Raw genomic sequence first — 18459 nt, 5'->3', positions numbered from 1 at the left:
TTTGAGAGGATAGGTATCAACTCTTATTTAAATGTTTGCTAGAATTTGCCTGTGAAGCCGTCTGGCCCTGGACTTTGGTTGAGAGTTTTTTGATTACTGATTCAGTTGCTTTGTTGGTAATCGATCTGTTCAAATTTTCTGTTTCTTCCTGATTTCAATTTTGGTAATTTATTTGTTTCTAGGAATTTATCCATTTCTTCTAGGTTGTTCAATTTGTTGTCATATAGCTTTTCATAATATCCTCCTATAATTGTATTTCTTTGATGTTGGTTGTCATGTCTACTCTCTCATTTGTGATTTTATTATTTGGGACCTTACTCTTTTCTTTTTGATAAATCTGACTAAAGGTTTATTTTTGTTGACTTTTCAAAGAACCAGCTCCTGGTTTCATTGTTCTATAGTTTTTGTTTCTATATCATTTATTTCTATACTAATCTTTCCTTCCTTCTGTTAGGTTTGGGTTCTTCTTCTTCTTCTTCTTCTTCTTCTTTTTCTTTTAGCTCCTTTAAGGGTAAAGTTACATTATTTCAGAATTATTTTTGCTTCTTGAGGCAGACCTGTATTTCTATAAACTTCCCTCTTAGACCACTGTTGATGTATCCCCAAGATTTTTATGTTTGCATTTTCATTTGTCTCCATGTATATTTTTATTTCCTCCTTGATTTCTTTATTGAAAGAATTCAATAAAGAATTCATTGTTTAGTACCACTCATTGTTTAGTACCACGTTATTTAACCTCCATATATTTGTGTTCTTTCTTATACTTCTTGTTTCATACAATTGTGGTTAGAAAAGGTGCATGATGTGTCTTTGATATTACTGAATTTGTTGACACTTATTTTGTGACCTATTATGTGATGTCTTCTGGAGAATGTTCCATGTACACTTGAAAAGAATGCATATTCTGCTGTCTGAGAATGGATTGTTCTGAATATATCTGGTAAATCCCTCTGTCCAGCGTGTCATTCAAAGTCATTGTTTCCTTATTTATTTTCTGTTAGATGATCTGTCCACTGATGTTAATGGGGAATTAAAGTCCTCTACTGTTACTGTATTATTATCGATTAGTTCCTTTATGTTTGTTAATCATTGTTTTATGTATTTGGGTGCTTCCATATGGGTGCATAAATATTTACAATTGTTATATTTTCTTGTTGGAGTATCCCTTATGTTATTATGTAGAATCCTTCTTTGTCCCCTTAGAGTCTTTGTTTTAAAGTCTACTTTGTCTAATACATGTATTGGTACTCTGGCTTTCTTTTGATGGTCATTTGCGTAATAAATGTTTCTCCAACCCCTCACTTTCACTCTGCATGTGACTCTAGGTCTAAAATTCTTCTCTTACAGGCAGCAAGATGGGTCTTGTTTTCTTCTCCCTCCTGACACCCTATATTTTTTGATTGGAATGTTTATTCCATTTACATTCAAAGTAATTATTGATAGATATAAATTTATTGCTATTTTGTTACTTGTTTTGTGGTTGTTTCTGGAGCTTTCCTCTGATCCTTACTTGTCTTTTTCATGTTTGCTGATTTTCTGTAGTGATATATTAGAAGTCTTTTCTTTATTCTTTGCTTATTTATTTGTGGGTTTTTTTTTTAAATGTTTATTTTGGGGGGCACCTTGGTGGCTCAGTCGGTTGGACGTCTGACTTTGGCTCAGGTCATGATCTCATACTTCATGAGTTCAAGCCCCATGTCTGGTTCTGCATTGACAGCTCAGAGCCTGGAGCCTGCTTCAGATTCTGTGTCTCCCTCTCTCTGTCCCTCCCTCACTCACTCTCTGTCTCTCTCTCCTTCAAAACTAAATAAACATTAAAAAAAATAATATTTAAATAAATGCTTATTTTTGAGAGAGTGAGAGAGAGAGAAGTAGAGATAGGAGGAGAGAGAGAATCCCAAGCAGGCTCCATGTTGTCAATGTGGAGCCCAGCATGGGGCTCAAACCCATGAACCGTTGGACCATAATCTGAGCTGAAATCAAGTCAGATGCTCAAGTAACTGAGCCACCCAAATGCCCATACATGTGGTTTTTGATTTATGGTTACCATTAGGTTTGTTTATAACCTCTTCTTCATATAGCATGTATATTAAGTTGCTGGTCATTTAAGTGTGAACCCATTCTTTTCTCCTCTCCTCCCCTCATTTTAGGTATGTGTTATTTTATATTCTTTGTGTGTGTGTGTGTGTGTGTGTGTGTGTGTGTGTGTGTGTTCTTTGATTTTTTTCCAGAGATACGCATTTTTACTTCTTTTGTGTTTCTTACCTTTATACCATCACTTTTGGTCTCCCCTCAACTCCACTCAAAGAGTCCCCTTTAATACTTCTGGCAGGGCTGGTTTAGTAGTCACAAACCCCTTTATTTTTTTCTGGAGGTTGTATTTTACTTTATTTTTTATTTATTTTTTTAATATAATTTATTGTCAAATTGGCTAACATAACAGTGTGTACAGTGTGCTCTTGGTTTTAGGGGGTAGATTCCCATGGTTCATCGCTTATATACAACACCCAGTGCTCATCCAAAAAACTTCCTTCCTCAGTGCCCATCACCCATTTTCCCCTCTCCCTCACCTCTCCATCAACCCTCAATTTGTTCTATGTATTTAAGAGTGTCTTATGGTTTGCCTCCCCCCCTTCTGTCTGTAACTATTTTTTCCCCTTCCTGTCCCCCATGGTCTTCTGTTAAGTTTCTCAAATTCCACACATGAGTGAAAATATATATCTATCTTTCTCTGACTGACTTATTTCACTTAGTATAATACCTTCCAGTTCCATCCACATTGCTGCAAATTGCATGATTTCATTCTTTCTCATTGCCAAATAGTATTATATATATAAACCACGTCTTCTACATCCGGATGACCAACAGGCACATGAAAAGATGCTCAACATCGCTCCTTATCAGGGAAATACAAATCAAAACCACACTCAGATATCACCTCACGCCAGTCAGAGTGGCCAAAATGAACAAATCAGAAGACTATAGATGCTGGAGAGGATGTGGAGAAACGGGAACCCTCTTGCACTGTTGGTGGGAATGCAAACTGGTGCAGCTACTCTGGAAAACAGTGTGGAGGTTCCTCAGAAAATTAAAAATAGATCTACCCTATGACCCAGCAATAGCACTGCTAGGAATTTACCCAAGGGATACAGGAGTACTGATGCATAGGGGCACTTGTACCCCAATGTTTATAGCAGCACTCTCAACAATAGCCAAATGATGGAAAGAGCCTAAATGTCCATCAACTGATGAATGGATAAAGAAATTGTGGTTTATATACACAATGGAGTACTACATGGCAATGAGAAAGAACGAAATATGGCCCTTTGTAGCAACGTGGATGGAACTGGAGAGTGTGATGCTAAGTGAAATAAGCCATACAGAGAAAGACAGATACCATATGTTTTCACTGTTATGTGGATCCTGAGAAACTTAACAGAAACCCATGGGGGAGGGGAAGGAAAAAAAAAAAAAGAGGTTAGAGTGGGAGAGAGCCAAAGCATAAGAGACTGTTAAAAACTGAGAACAAACTGAGGGTTGATGGGGAGTGGGAGGGAGGGGAGGGTGTGTGATGGGTATTGAGGAGGGCACCTTTTGTGATGAGCACTGGGTGTTGTATGGAAACCAATTTGACAATAAATTTCATATATTGAAAAAAAATAAAATGAAGGGGGGTCTGCAAAAAAAAAAAAAAAAAAAACCACGTCTTCTTTATCCATCAGTTGATGGACATTTAGGCTCTTTCCATAATTTGGCTCTTTTGAAAGTGCTGCTGTAAACACTGGGGTACATATGCCCCTGTGAATCAGTACTCCTGTATCCTTTGGACAGATCCCAGTAGTGCTCTTGCTGGGTTGTAGGGTAGTTGTATTTTTAATTTTTTGAGGAACCTCCACACTGTTTTCCAGAGCGGCTACACCAGTTTGCATTCCCACCAACAGTGCAAGAGGGTGGTTGTGAACCTCTTTAGTCTTTGTCTGGGAAACTCTATCTCTCCTTCTATTGTGAATTATAGCTTTGCTGGATACAGTAGTTTTGGCTGCACATTTTTCCCATTTAGCACTTTGAATATATCATGCCACTCCCTTCTGGCCTGAAAAGTTTCTGTTGAAAAATCTCCTGCTAGCCTTATGAGTGTTCCCTTGTAAGTTACTGACTTCCTTTGTCTTGCTGCTTTTAAGATTTTTTTCTTAATCACTGTATTTTGCAAAGTTAATTACAATGTGTTGGTGTTGGCCAACTTTTGTTGATTTTGATGGGAATTCTCTGCTTTCTGGATCTGGATGTCCATTTCCCTTCCCAGATCAGGAAAGTTTTCAGCTATTATTTTTTCAAATAAATTTCATGCCCATTTCTATATCTCCTTCTTCTGGGATTCTTATAATATAAATGTTAGTCCATTTGATGGAGTCACTGAGTTCCCTAAGTCTATTCTCATATTACATAATTCTTTCTGTCTTTTGTTTAGCTTCATTGTTTTCCATTACTTTGTCTTCTGTGTCGTTAATTTGTTTCTCTGCTTCTTCTAGCTTCGTGTTCATTGTGCATCAAGCATGTTTCTAATCTTGATGATTATACTCTTCATCTCTGATGTCTCACTGTTGTATTCCACTCTTTCCTCAAGCCTAGTGAATATCCTTATGAGAGTTGCTTTAAATTTTCCATCAATCATGTTACTTATATCAGTTTTGCCTAGGTTTCTGGCTGTGGCCTTACCTTGTTCTTTCATTTGGAAAAAATTCCACTGTCATTTTGTCTAAATCTCTGCCTGCTCATGTGTGTTAGAAAAGCAAGTTATGTCTCCTGCTCCTAAAGTAATGGCCATGAACAAGAGATCACGTAGTGCTGAGGGCCTGCCACTTCAGGAAATGTCTCTAGTATGTGCTTCATGCACTCTGCTGTTGTGTTCTGGCTGCTCTATTCTTCAAGACAGTCATCTGCAGAGGTTCTCCTTGCCTAGTATGGGCAGTGTTTGGTCTCTGGCCTGAATGTGGCAACTTTTAACTAGGTGTACTCTGGTCTGCTTGTGAAATGATACCTGTCACCACCTCCGCTGGAACTGAGGCCCTGCAAAACTCTTCTGTCTACCCTGTGTCTCTTGACTGTAGTGTTAACCCATTTACATTCAAAGTAATTACTGATAAGTATGTACTTTTTGCCATTTTGTTACTTGTTTCACTGTTGATTTTGTGGTTCTCTGGTCTTGTGCTTTTTTTCATGGTTTGATGGCTCTTTTTATATGGTTAGATTATTTTTTGCTTATTTATTATAGGTTTTTGATTTGTGGTTACTGTTAGGTTTATATATAGCAGTCTATATTAAGTTGATGCTAGCTTAAATTTGAATCCTTCCTAAAAGCAGTAAATTTTCACTCTTCTCACCCCTACCTTTTATGTATTTGGTCTTATAATTTGCATCTTTTTTATTTTGTGAGTCCTTTGACTAATTTTTATAGATATAGTTAATTTTACTGCATTTGTGCCTCCTTTTTTTTTTTTTTTTTTTTTTTTTACTCCTGCTTATGGTCTTTCCTTTCCACTGAAAGAATACCCTTTAACATTTCTTGTAATGCTGGTTTAGTGGTGATAAATTCCTTTATCTTTTGTTTGGGAAACTCTTTATCTCTTCTATTCTGAAGAAATAGCCTTCCTGGATAGAGTATTCTTGGTTTCAGTTTTTGTTTTTGTTTTTTTCTTTTAGGACTTGGAATATATCATGCCCCTTGCTTCTGGCTTGAAAAATTTCTGCTGAAAAATCAGTTGATGGTCTTATGGAGTTTCTCTTTTATGTAACTGTTTTCTTGCTCCTTATAAAATTTTCTTATTATCACTGCCTTTTGCCATTTTAATTATATGTCTTGGTGTGGACCTCCTTGGATTGATTTTGTTGGGGAGCTCTCTGTGCCTGCCTGGATTTCTGTTTCCTTTCCCAGATTTGGGACATTTTCATCTATTATTTCTTCAAATAAATTTTCTGCCCCCTTTTTCTTCTCTTTCTGGGATCCCTGTAATGCAAATGTTATTGGGCTTGATGGTATCACTGAGTTCCCTTAATCTATTCTCATCTTTTTGCTGTTCAGCTTGATTATTTTTTATTACTCTGTCTTATAGGTCACTGATCTGTTCTGCCTTCTCTAGTCTACTGTTTATTCTTTATAGTGTATTTTTAATTTGAATTATTATGTTCTTCATCTCTGTTTGGTTCTTTTTTATATTTTCTATCTCTTTGTTGAGGGTCTCACTGATATCCTCCTCTCTTTTCTCAAGTCGAGTGAGTATCTTTATGGCCATTACTTTAAATTATTTATCAGGCATATAACTTATCCCCGCTTTGTTTAGCTCTTTTGCTGTGACTTTGTCCTGCCTTTTCATTTGGAACATATTTCTCTGTCTTCTCATTTTTTCTAACTCTCTCTCTCTGTGTTAGGAAAGTTAGCTGTGTCTCCTGCTCTTGAAAGTAGTGGCCACCTGAAGAAGAGGTTCTATAGTGCTATGCAGTGCAGTGTCCCCTCTTCACTAGAAACAGGTGCTTTAGGGATGTCTCCTATATGTGTTTTGTGCTCCCTCTTGTGGGTAAGCTGTGTTTGCCTTTAGTCCAGTAATCTGCAGTGGCTCTCTTTTCCTGTTGTTGGCAGGTTTTAGTCCTTGTATTTTGAATGGTGAGTTTGAGGATGCCTTGGACTTAAGGTGGGTCAGGGCTATGGTCGTACCAGACTGCAGGGTGCTATCCCAGTGTTGTCCCTTGAGAAGCTTTTGTGGGTGGGTGGGGCCTGCAGTCAGACCAGATGTTTGCCCCCACCCACTGCTAGGGTCAGAATCAGAGTGGTATGTGTGGTTATCTTCCCCTCTCCCTACAGCAGGAGTCACTTTGGAGTGGTACTGGCTACTGTCTGGGCTGCTTGCTCAATGCCATGCCTGTGACACTGCCTTGGATGGACTCCTGCTGAACTCAGGTCTACAGGAGAACATGGGGGTGGGGCACGCTGTTAGTGAGCTCATAGGAGAGTGTTCTTGTGGGTGTCCCATGTCTTTAGTTTGGGGGTTGGGGAGAGAAATGGCACCTCTAGCTCTTTTGTTCTTGGGTAAGTCTCCTAAAATTCCTGCCCCTCTAGAACATCTTCAGAAATTAGAAAATAAATCTTTCTATATACCACAGGTGTTTTTCAAACTACTACTTTAGTGCCTTATCTCAGTGTGATTGTTATGCTCTGGCTCTCCCAGAGCTGAGCCTGCTGATTTTGAAATTATCAGGTGTCAAGCTCCACTGATTGACAAAACTCATGAAGTTAAGCCTCTCTGGTTTTCAAAGTCATATAATGTGGGGATTCATTTTCCCAGTGCTGGTCACCCATGCCTGGTGTGGGGTCTGCTTCTCTCCTTTTTTTTATTAAAAATAATTTAACATTTATTTATTTTTGAGAGACACAGAGAGACCAGAGTGCAAGCAGGGGAGGAGCAGAGAGAGAGGGAGACAGAGAATTTGAAGCAGGCTCCAGGCTCTGAGCTGTCAGCCCAGAGCCCAATGCAGGACTGAAACCCATGAATTTCGAGATCATAACCTGAGCTGAAGTTGGATGCTTAACCAACTGAGCCACCCATGTGCCTCTCTCCTTTCTCTGTGCTTGTGGTGTCTTTCCCTCCTGCAGATAGTCTTGTGGGTCAGTTTGGTTCCAGACCATATGTCTGCACGTCCTACCATTTTTTTTTTTTTTTGATGTGGTCTCTTCTGTACAATTAGCTGTGGAAGGTCCGTTCTGCCAGTCTTTAGGTCATTTTCTGGGTTATTTACACTGATACGGGTTATTTAGCTGTGTCTGTGGGATGAAGTGAGCTTAGGATCTTCCTACTCTTATCATCTTCCCTTGAACACTGACCATGCCATGATTTTTGCTTTCTAATTTTCTAGTCATCAAATCAAAAAGAGAAGTGAGCTTAGTTTAGGATGATTTACTCGTAGTAAACCTATACTGTCTTCTTATGATTACCATGTTGTTTTCTTAAGTGTCTATAATTCATCTATGTAGTAATTTGATTTTAGACTTTACTGGGCAACTGCATCAAGGCTTATTACCCCTTTGTAGTTTTCACACTTTTTTTGAAAATTGAGTCAATGTTTTACTATTTTCATTCTTCTCAGTTTTACTACATCTGCACACTTAATATCCTAGATTTAATTATGTCTGGCCTGTAGCTTTGAACTTATTTAAAACAGTTTTAGAATTCAGCTACTTATTTATAACACATGTGCCCCTTCTATTTTAAAGAAGACTATTTCCTTAATCAATGAGATGGAAGCAAAGAAAAGGTTGATTAGCCTGATTTTAGTCCATTATCTGGTAACCTATTGCCATTTTTTTTCAAGCAGTGAACTGTAAGCTTCAGTTTATTCTGTGCTCTAGCCTTCCTGACAGGCTTACAGGTTATTACTTTAAAATTAAAAAAAATTGTTGTATGTTTTTCTATCTCTTATTTGTGTTCTTTAAATCTGAGTTTATTTGAAGGTTACCTGTTACAATGAAATAAAATTGATTTATTTAGATTTTTTTCCTTTATTAGGATTAATTCTAATTTTAGTCTTTCACTCCTCTTGAACAGTATTCACCTTTATTCATCTTTAGCTGTGAGCTTATAATTATATTTTTTGTGCTCTTTTAGAAGTTTAGGGAACATGTAGAATCAAGGATGTAAAAAGTGGTCAGTACAATTCCTAACACACAGTAATATCATTTCTAATCCCACATTTCCTTATCTCTATCTTGGAGGCAGTAATAAAATTGTTGCCACCTACCAATGCCTGTAAATCCTTCCAAGTGTCTTTTGGAGTACTGTGTCTTTTGGGAGGTCCTCTTTGCTATCATATGACACGAGTGGTATTGGCCTCTTCTCTCTTCTGTGTGCATGTCATTTTCACTGCCACTGGGATCTGGTGCAAACCTAGAACTCTGACCCTAAAGCACCCCCATGAGACCTCATATTGGTATTCGGGAAGTCTGTACCCTATTCTTCCAACTCTTGGGGTTTATTTTTCTTTCTGATCTCCCTTCTGATTTATTCAATCTTGTGAAAAACTTCAGCAATTTTAATAGGCTGCAATGTGGAAATTTTTCCTTGAATTGTTAATACCTCCACTAGCTGAGTCAGGTACCTGTATGTATAATAGATACAACTGGCAACCACTTGAAGCAAGAGTAAAAGTATAGAATATTCTGGACAGGTCCCTGCATTTCTACCCTTGATGTGTTTATTAGATAACCTCAGGAATTAACAGCCATTTCTAGCAATTCCTAAAAGTGCTTACTGGAAATTGTGCAGGAAACTATTCTTTGCTACCTATAAATCTGCTTTTCCCACCCTGTCCCCCTTTACGTGCTGATAGCTTTTTAACTAACCACTTATTAGCAATTGTAAACTCTTCTTAGATTTTGAAACAGTGTCTTAAGCCACCCTCCAGTGCTTTCCTAATGAGCATTGTGTTTGAAACTAAAATATCAGTATTTTATATTAGGGTAGGGGACTAAAATGGGGAACCAAAAAAGTTTATTTTGTTTTCCTCTTTTTAAAACAATGCAGGTTGATGAGCTACCCTTTTCCCAGTTGCCTTCATCCACTAGAGCCAAGGATGTGATCTGTTCCACCAATGTTTCTCACTATGAACTCCAAGTGGAAATTGGTAATTATCCTGAATTGATCCTTCATTGTTAGAAATGAAATTGATGACACAAAGATTATTTTGTGAGTGGGTCTTTTTCTGTTGTCACCTATGTTAATAAGGCTACATGTTAATTGTGTCAGTCAGATGGATCTATTAATTTTATGTCTTCCCTAAAATAGCAGCCCCAATTTTCAAGATTACTTTCTAAAATTTTTACTTTTTCACTCAAGTATTTTTAGAGAAGGAAGACACTAAGTAATCTAAATATTATTTGTGTCTTTATAAATAAATTTGTGTCTTTATAAATAATATTATTTGTGTCTTTACAAATAAATTTGTGTCTTTAGGAATCTTCTGATTTTATGTCTATAATTTATACTCGGTATGAAAAATCATGTAAATCTTTTTAGTGACAGTCTTTTAACCAAGTTTCTTTTAACTTAAAAACTTACCTAGGGTCACCTTAGTGGCTCAGATTTCAGCTCAGGTCATGATCTCACAGTTCATGAGATTGAGCCCCAGGTTGGGCTCCACACTGGGCATGGAGTCTGCTTAAGATTCTCTCTCTCCCCCTCTGCTGATACCCCTACTCTAGTCACACCTGCATGCACTATCTTTCAAAAACAAAACAAGACAAAACAAAAACTTACCTAAAACCCCATTTATAGTAAACACCTTTCTCAGTTAAGTTTGGAACAAGATGAATTATTGTTTATAGCCATATACATGTGAAATTTTTGTGGTGAATATTCAGAAACATCTATTAAACATTGCAAACAGATACTCTGTTAGATGCTAGGGATATAAAACCATGTAAAACACTTGAGGAATCCATATTCTTTCTGGGAAGTTGAACACATAAGATAGCCTTGTTTATGTACTGGAGAGTACTGAAGTAGAGATGTGTTAAGTATTACAGGAACAGAAAAGATGAAACATCTGACCATCCATCTTGACTACTGTGAAAATCAAGAAAGATCGCAAAAATGAGCTGGATTCTGAAAAATGAGGAAAAGTTTGCTGAATGTTCTAGTCAGGGTTTTTGTTACAAACAACAGAAAACAATCCTGACTAACTTAAGAGAGGAATTTTTTGAACAATATTGCTAACTGACAGAATTATTGGCTAGAGAGATAGACTTGGAAGAAGCTAAGCGAAGCTGCATAACTAGAACCAGAGCCAGGGCCATGGCCTAGGAACAGCCTAGTTAGTGTATTACCTGTTAGAGTACTTATATCCCAGACAGTGGAACCCACTGCAGGAAGTTCTGACTGCCTCTGCTTCTGTTTGTCACTAACTCCATCCTTCAGGTAGCTAAGCATAGGTCATTGATGTTCACATGGCAGGGTCAAGGAAGCCAAGAGCAAATAAGGATCTGACCTTTCCTAAAATAGCACTAGTGGAAAATGCCCCCAAATTAGAATGGACATTCAGATGATGTCAACCCAAAAAAGGTAAAAACAGAATTACTTCAGTAGATGACTGAGGAAGAATGGTTAGAGGGGAACCTAAACAACCCCCCACTTGTTGCCTACAAGAGTAGGCAGTGGTCGGAGACAAATCTAGAAAGGGAGGTTTGGAACACCTGTGAAAGACCTCATATGGTGTATTTACAAGTTCAGACTCTCATCCCTCACAACTTACCCACTTCATTGCTCAAAGCATTTAAGCCACAAGTTTGGAATTTATTCCCTCTGTGCTTGAGATACATTGTGGAACAGTGACAATGGTAATAATACCATCTAACAGGCACTGAGCTGAACATTTCATGTGTAGTTTTTCATGTCAGCCTTTTACCACTCCTATTTGGCTGATGAAGATACTGAGGCTCTGAGAATTCAAGTAGCAATCCTACAACTAGTGATTTTAAAGCAAACCTTTCTGACTGGAGGGTCTAAGATCTCAGGTGCTGCACGGTAGTACTCTTCTAGTGATAAAATGCTGAGTTCTAGAGGGAAAACTGGCAGCAATTCCAGGCAGCAGTCTGGAAGATGTAGATAGTGATTTACAACTGGAAGTATCATCCATATCACCTGAGTCTTTAAAAATTGCAATGCCTTGGGGCACCTGGGTGGCTCAGTCGGTTAAGCGGCCGACTTCGGCTCAGGTCATGATCTCGCGGTCCGTGAGTTCGAGCCCCGCGTCGGACTCTGTGCTGACAGCTCAGAGCCTGGAGCCTGCTTCGGATTCTGTGTCTCCCTCTCTCTGACCCTCCCCCGTTCATGCTCTGTCTCTCTCTGTCTCAAAAATAAATAAAACGTTAAAAAAAAAAATTAAAAATTGCAATGCCTATATCCCATCACAGACCTAACAAATCAAAATTTCTGGTGAATTGGACCTAGGTATAGGCTTTTGAAGTAGATCCCCCAGTAATTTGGGAGCATGTCTTAGTTGAGAATGTAGAACATGATAAGGAAGTCACCACATTTGACCAGCAAAGGAGGACAGGACTTGAACTAAGGCAGTCATGCTGACACTGGAGTGAAAGGGATGAATTTGTGGTTAACTTCATTTCAAAGATAAGTGGCAGAATTTGGTGACTGTGGAAAGAGAGAGGAACTAACATTTATTAGATGCCTATTGATAGGTGCCACTCCAGGTGTTTTATATTTTAAAAACTGATGATACCAAATGCTGTTGAGTATGTCAAGCAGCTATAGCTCTTACAGATTGTTTGTGGGATTAAAAATGGTTCATCCACTTTTAAAACCAGTTTTGCAACTTCTTATAAGGTTAAATACACATGACCCAGCAATCCCACTTGCGAGGATCTGCCAAAGAGAAATGAAAGCATATGTCTACTTAAAGAATGTTTTCGCAGCTTAATAGTCACCAAAAACTGAAAACAACCCAAATATTTATCAACTTATGAGTGGATAAATAGTGACTTGTCCATAGTAATGGATTATTACTCAGCAATGAAAGAAGCTATTAAAACAACATGGAACAAACTCAAAAGCATTATGCTAAGTAAAAGAAGCTAGACACAAAAGACTGTACTCTTTATGATACCATTTATGTGACAGAAATGACATCAGTGGTGTAGGAATTGCTGATTGTATCCTGTTGTTTGAATTTGTCATAATTTGTTTATCAGGTCACAATTTTAGCCATTATAACAGATATGTAATGGTGTATCATTGTGGTTTTTTATTTGCATTTCTCTATCTTGAGCATCTTTTCATGTGTTTATTGGACATTCCTATATCTTTTTTTGTGGATTGCCTATTTAATCATCTGAATATTTTTATTTATTTAAGATTTTTTTTAAGTTTATTTTGAGAGAGTGTGTGCTCATGAGGGGGAGGGGACAGAGAGAGAGAGAGAGAGAGAGAGAGAGAGAATCCCAAGTAGACTCCACTCCACACTGTGAGCACGGAGGCCAACACGGGGCTCGAACCCACAAACCATGAGATTGTGACCTGAGCTGAAATCAAGAGTCAGATGCTTAACCAACTGAGCCACCCAGGCACCTCTGCATATTTGTTGAAATTAAAATACAATTTTTGAAAGAGCAAGCGAGTGAGCACAGAGAAGGGGCAGGTGAAGAGAATCTTAAGCAGGCTCCACACTCAGTGCAGAGCCCGACATAAGGCTCAGTCTCAAGACTGTGAGATCGTAGGGTGCCTGGGTGGCTCAGTCGGTTGAGCATCCAACTTCGGCTCAGGTCACGATCTTGCAGCTCGTGAGTTTGAACCCTGCGTTGGGCTCTGTGCTGACAGCTCAGAGCCTGGAGTCTGCTTTGGAGTCTATGTCTCCCTCTCTCTCTGCCCCTAACCCACTCGCATTCTGTCTCCATCTCTCTCAAAAATAAATAAACATTAAAAAAAAATTTTTTTTAAAAGACCGTGAGATCATAACCTGAGCTGAAATCAAGAGTCTGACACTTAACCGAGCCACCCAGACACCCCAAATCTTATGCATATTTTAAAATTTAGTATAAGTTTGTATAGAATTGTAAAAATTCTGTTGGTATAGAGTTGTAAGAATTTTTTATATATACTGGATGTAAGCATAGTTAATACTTTCAGCCAGTGGCTTATCTTTTCGTTTTCTTAACAGTATTTTCTTGAAGAGCAGTTTTAAATTTTGATGTTGTCCAAATTGTCAGTTTTTTTCTTCTTTGGTTACTAACATGAGTTTTACATCTGAATGTAGGAAGAGGATTTGACAACTTGACTTCTATTCATCTTGCCCGGCATACTCCTACAGGAACACTGGTGACTATAAAAATTACAAATCTGGAAAACTGCACTGATGAACGCCTGAAAGCTTTACAGGTAACAAAATGAAAAAAATGATTTATTTAATGTCTATTTGAGGAGATTACATCTGTAAGAATTTTTTTTACCAAATTAATATTTCTTTCTGTTAGAGGAAGTTAGATTTCTTTCTTCTAATGAATATGCAAGTACAGAATTGGAAGGAATACTTGGAATCCAGATCCACAGAAGAACAAATATATTCAAACTTTGGTAATTACTGTAAATTCCTTCAAATGAATATCATATTCAAAATGTTGGTCTGGAGATTTACAATAATCTTAGTCCAATCACAAATAGTCAAATGAGGAAATAGAAAAAACAAAAGCATACAGTTTCCTTTTCATCCAGCTAAGTAAAATTAACTTCTGAATGAATAAATTTTAACAGAATTGCATTTTAGGAATATTATAATACCATTTTCATTGTCACTAATTTTTTTTCAATTTCAAATTAAAAAAATTTTTTCAAATTTATTTAAATTCAAGTTAGTTAACATACAGTGTAGTACTGGTTTCAGGAGTAGAACCCAGTGATTCATCACTTACATATAACATCCAGTGCTCATCCCAATAAGTGCCCTCCTTAAAGCTCATCACCCATTTGGCCCATCTCCACCTACCTCCCCTTCAGCAACCCTCAGTTCTCTATATTTAAGAGTCTCTTATGGTTTGCCTCCCTCTCTGTTTTTATCTTATTTGTCCTTCCCTTCCCCTATGTTCATTTGTTGTGTTTCTTAAATTCCACATATGAATGAAATCATATATTTGTCTTTTTCTGACTGATTTCTTTCACTTATCATAATTCTCTCCAGTTCCATCCACATTGTTGCAAATGACAAGATTTCATTCTTTTTGACTGCCAAGTAGTATTCCATTGTGTGTGTGTGTGTGTGTGTGTGTGTGTACCCAGGCACCTCTGCATATTTATTGAAATTAAAATTTTTGAAAGAGCAAGTGTGTGTGTGTGTGTGTGTGTGTGTGTGTATTTATGTATGTATGTTGTGTATATATACATATAAATGTATATATATATACACACACACACCACATCTTCTTTATTCATCAGTCAGACATTTGGGCTCTTTCCATAATTTGGCTATTGTTGAAAGCTCTGCTATAAGCATTGAGGTGCATGTGCCCCTTCAAATCAGCATTTTTGTATCCTTTGGATAAATAGTAGTGCAATTGCTGGGTCGTAGGGTAGTTCTATTTTTAGTTTTTTGAGGAACTGCCATACTGTTTTCCAGAGTGGCACTAATTTCAAGTTTTTATTTAAATTCTAGTTAGTTAACTAGGGCGCCTGGGCAGCTCAGTCGGTTAAGCATCTGACTTCAGCTCAGGTCATGATCTCACGGTTTGTGGGTTTGAGCCCTGTTCTGGGCTCTGTGCTGACACCTTGGAGCCTGGAGCCTGCTTCAGATTCTGTGTCTCCCTCTCTCTCTTCCTCTCCCCTGCTCGTGCTCTTTCTCTGAAAAATAAGTAAGCATTAAAGAACATAAATTCTAGTTAACATATGGTGTCATATTGGTTTCAGGTGTAGAATTTAGTGGTTCATCACTTATATATAACAGCCAGTGCTCATCACAAGTGTCCTCCTTAATGCCCATTGCCCATTTAGCCCACCCCTCCCCTCCATCAACCCTCAGTTCTCTATAGTTAAGAGTCTCTATAGTTGAGAGTTTGTCTCCCTCTTTTTCTTACCCCTTCCCCTATGTTAATGTGCTTTGTTTCTTTAATTCTACATATGAGTGAAATCATATGGTATTTGTCTTTCACTGACTTATTTCACTTAAAATAATACACTTAAGCTCCATCTATGCTGTGTCACTAATCATTTTTGATATAAAGAGGGAAAGCATTTTTTGATATTGTCCTTATTTTTAAAGTATTTACATGTGCACATGTGTATTGCACAGAAAAAAAGATTGAAAGAAATTATGCTGAAATGTTAACAGTGGTTCTCTCTGAGATTTAGTGTTAGAAGTGATTATCTTCACAGTTTTATGTATTTTTAAATGTTTCTGTTTTAAGAATATAGTATAGATGTTGAGAGTATGACCTCAGAAGTCAGACTGAGATCACATCTCACTTCTATTTCTTTTGTTGATTATATGCTCTCGGACAAGTTTTCTAACTTATTTCTATGTTTCTTATTTCCTATTTCTCTCTTGTAAAATAGGAATGATCATATGACATACTTAATGTCTTGTTGGTGAGATTTAAAGAAATGGCAGCACCAAGAACAATGCTTGGTATCAATAAATTCTGCTGAGTGTTAGCTGCCACCTCTACTGTTATTTTCATCACAAGGCAAAAACAAGTTGTTTTAAATGTCTTGTCTCTTGTGTGTTTATCCTAGAAAGCAGTGATTTTGTCCCACTTTTTCCGGCACCCCAATATTACAACCTATTGGACTGTTTTCACTGTTGGCAGCTGGCTTTGGGTTATTTCTCCATTTATGGCCTATGGTAAGAAAACTTGTCTTACATAAAATAACTCAAGAGTTTAGCGTGGAAGCCATACTTATAAGGATGAGTGGGATCTTAGATTTATGATTCACTACTTTTAATTTATAAATCTGGTGGCCAATTCTAGATTTCATGATAAATTCCATATCTGGTTCATGTTGACCTGATGATCAATGAAACTACTACTGCTTCTCCAAGAAGTGTGTGCCTTTGAACAAGCTCTCTCTTCCCTTCAGTTCCCTGCCCTTCTGTCAATGGAGAGCCACTATAAGTCTTTAAGCAGAATGTTTTTTCACCTGTGCACACCATCTCTGTCCCTATTTCTCTCATTGTAAACTTACTTTATTATAGTATAAACATCTGTGTGTGTACCTGTCTCCTTTTACTGTACTTCAGCTTCTTGAGGGCAGGATCATGTATGTATTTTTCATTTTGGTGCTCATACAGTTCCTTGCACAAAGTGTTCAATAATTATATTGCACAAATAAACAAATGGATTCTAGAGCTTTTATTTTTATTTTTTATTTTTTAAAATATAATTTATTGTCAAGTTGGCTAACATACAGTGTATACAGTGTGCTCTTGTTTTTGGGGGTAGATTCCCGTGATTCATCGCTCACATAAAACACCTAGTGCTCATCCCAACAAGTGCCGTCCTCAATGCCCATCACCCATTTTCCCCTCTTCCACCCCCCCATCAACCCTCAGTTCTCTGTATTCAAGAGTTAGAGCTTTGATCTTTAGGATAACTTTGATGAATTGCCTCTGGGTCTAAAAATATATAAATACAGTATTTTTTTAAGTAATACCGAAAATTGCTAATTCTCTTTTCTAATCTCTAGAGTATCATTAGAAAAGTCTTTTTAAAGATTCTTGAAGGAAAACTACCTTTGCATAGGAAAGTAGGTAGACTCTAAAACAGGTGTGTGTGTGTGTGTGTGTGTGTGTGTGTGTGTATTTATAGTTGAAAAGAACATTTAAAACATAGCTAGAAGCAAAACCAATGTTCAGTTAAAGATTTCAGGTGTTTCTTTCAGGTTCAGCAAGTCAGCTCTTGAAGACTTACTTTCCTGAAGGAATGAGTGAAACTTTAATAAGAAACATTCTCTTTGGAGCAGTGAGAGGGTTGAGCTATCTGCACCAAAATGGCTGCATTCACAGGTATTTATTTATTTGTATTTTACAGAATGAAATCATTTAAGGAGCTTTTAGGAAGGAGCAGTTGAGTGTTAGGAGAGATAGGAAACTCATAAGTGAAAATTGAGAGAGGAAGGGGCCAGTAGTAGTAAATGCTTATTACATTTTATGGTCACTCACCAAAAATGTTCAGACCACATCCTCTTTGCCAAATGCTGTGCTTAGTGTTCTGGTGGAGAGCCTTTCCTCGTGGAGTATAAACTCTATGTAATGGGATCCTTGTTGTCTCTTTTGTTTCTCTTAAGCATATAAAGAGCTGCTTTATCTGCTTTATAGCTCTATGTCATATTTACAAATTTATGTACAAATTGGAACTAAACCTTTCGTTAATTTCTTAAATATGTTGTAGCACTTTGAGATTATCATACTAAGTATCAATTCTCTTGTTTTTAAACTATAGATGCAGAACTAATTGACTGAACATTAAAAACAATGCTGTTTTAAGATATACTGGGATGTTTTTCTTTTTAAATTATTTTTAAAGTTCGTTTCAGTCTCTTTAAAGCTTGTTTTCTTACTATTCATTTTTAGGAACATTCTGGTTAACTATGAGTTCTAACAGACCGTATTCTAATTAATCAAGGTTTTACTACACTTAACCAGACTCCCTTAGTTTCCAAATTCAGTATTTTACTGAACGAGTCTCTTTTATAATTTATTTGAAAAAAGAAATTTTTATGTTAAGACATATATTTATAAATGATGTTAATACCAGGGGAGGCTGCCTTTTATTGGATAATGCTGCATTTAACTTTATATTCTAACTCTATGCTTCAAATATTACTTGATTTTTTTAGACTTCTCCTTGGGTATTTTACAGCAGTATCCTAAAATAGTGAAATTAGTAATGTGATTCCATTCCAAGTTTGAAAAAAAATA

The 18459-nt window shown here is 37.2% G+C and overlaps 1 protein-coding gene across 2 annotated transcripts in view; it reads left to right on the top strand.

Moving 5' to 3' along the window:
* The window catches only part of STRADB (STE20 related adaptor beta), a 35457-nt gene that overhangs the window by 13827 nt on the left and 3171 nt on the right, over positions 1 to 18459 (top strand). For both annotated transcript variants that reach the window (XM_049615196.1, XM_049615195.1), the window contains 4 exons: positions 9570 to 9669; positions 13810 to 13931; positions 16275 to 16383; positions 17421 to 17544. In XM_049615196.1, coding sequence (XP_049471153.1) covers positions 9570 to 9669; positions 13810 to 13931; positions 16275 to 16383; positions 17421 to 17544 — 455 coding nt within the window. The remainder of the gene's footprint in view (positions 1 to 9569; positions 9670 to 13809; positions 13932 to 16274; positions 16384 to 17420; positions 17545 to 18459) is intronic.

Source organism: Panthera uncia (genome assembly GCF_023721935.1).
Source record: "Panthera uncia isolate 11264 chromosome C1 unlocalized genomic scaffold, Puncia_PCG_1.0 HiC_scaffold_3, whole genome shotgun sequence".
NCBI classification, from domain to species: Eukaryota; Metazoa; Chordata; class Mammalia; order Carnivora; family Felidae; genus Panthera; species Panthera uncia.
The sequence above is the reverse complement of the archived record's forward strand: the minus strand, read 5'-3'. Positions and strand labels throughout refer to the sequence as shown.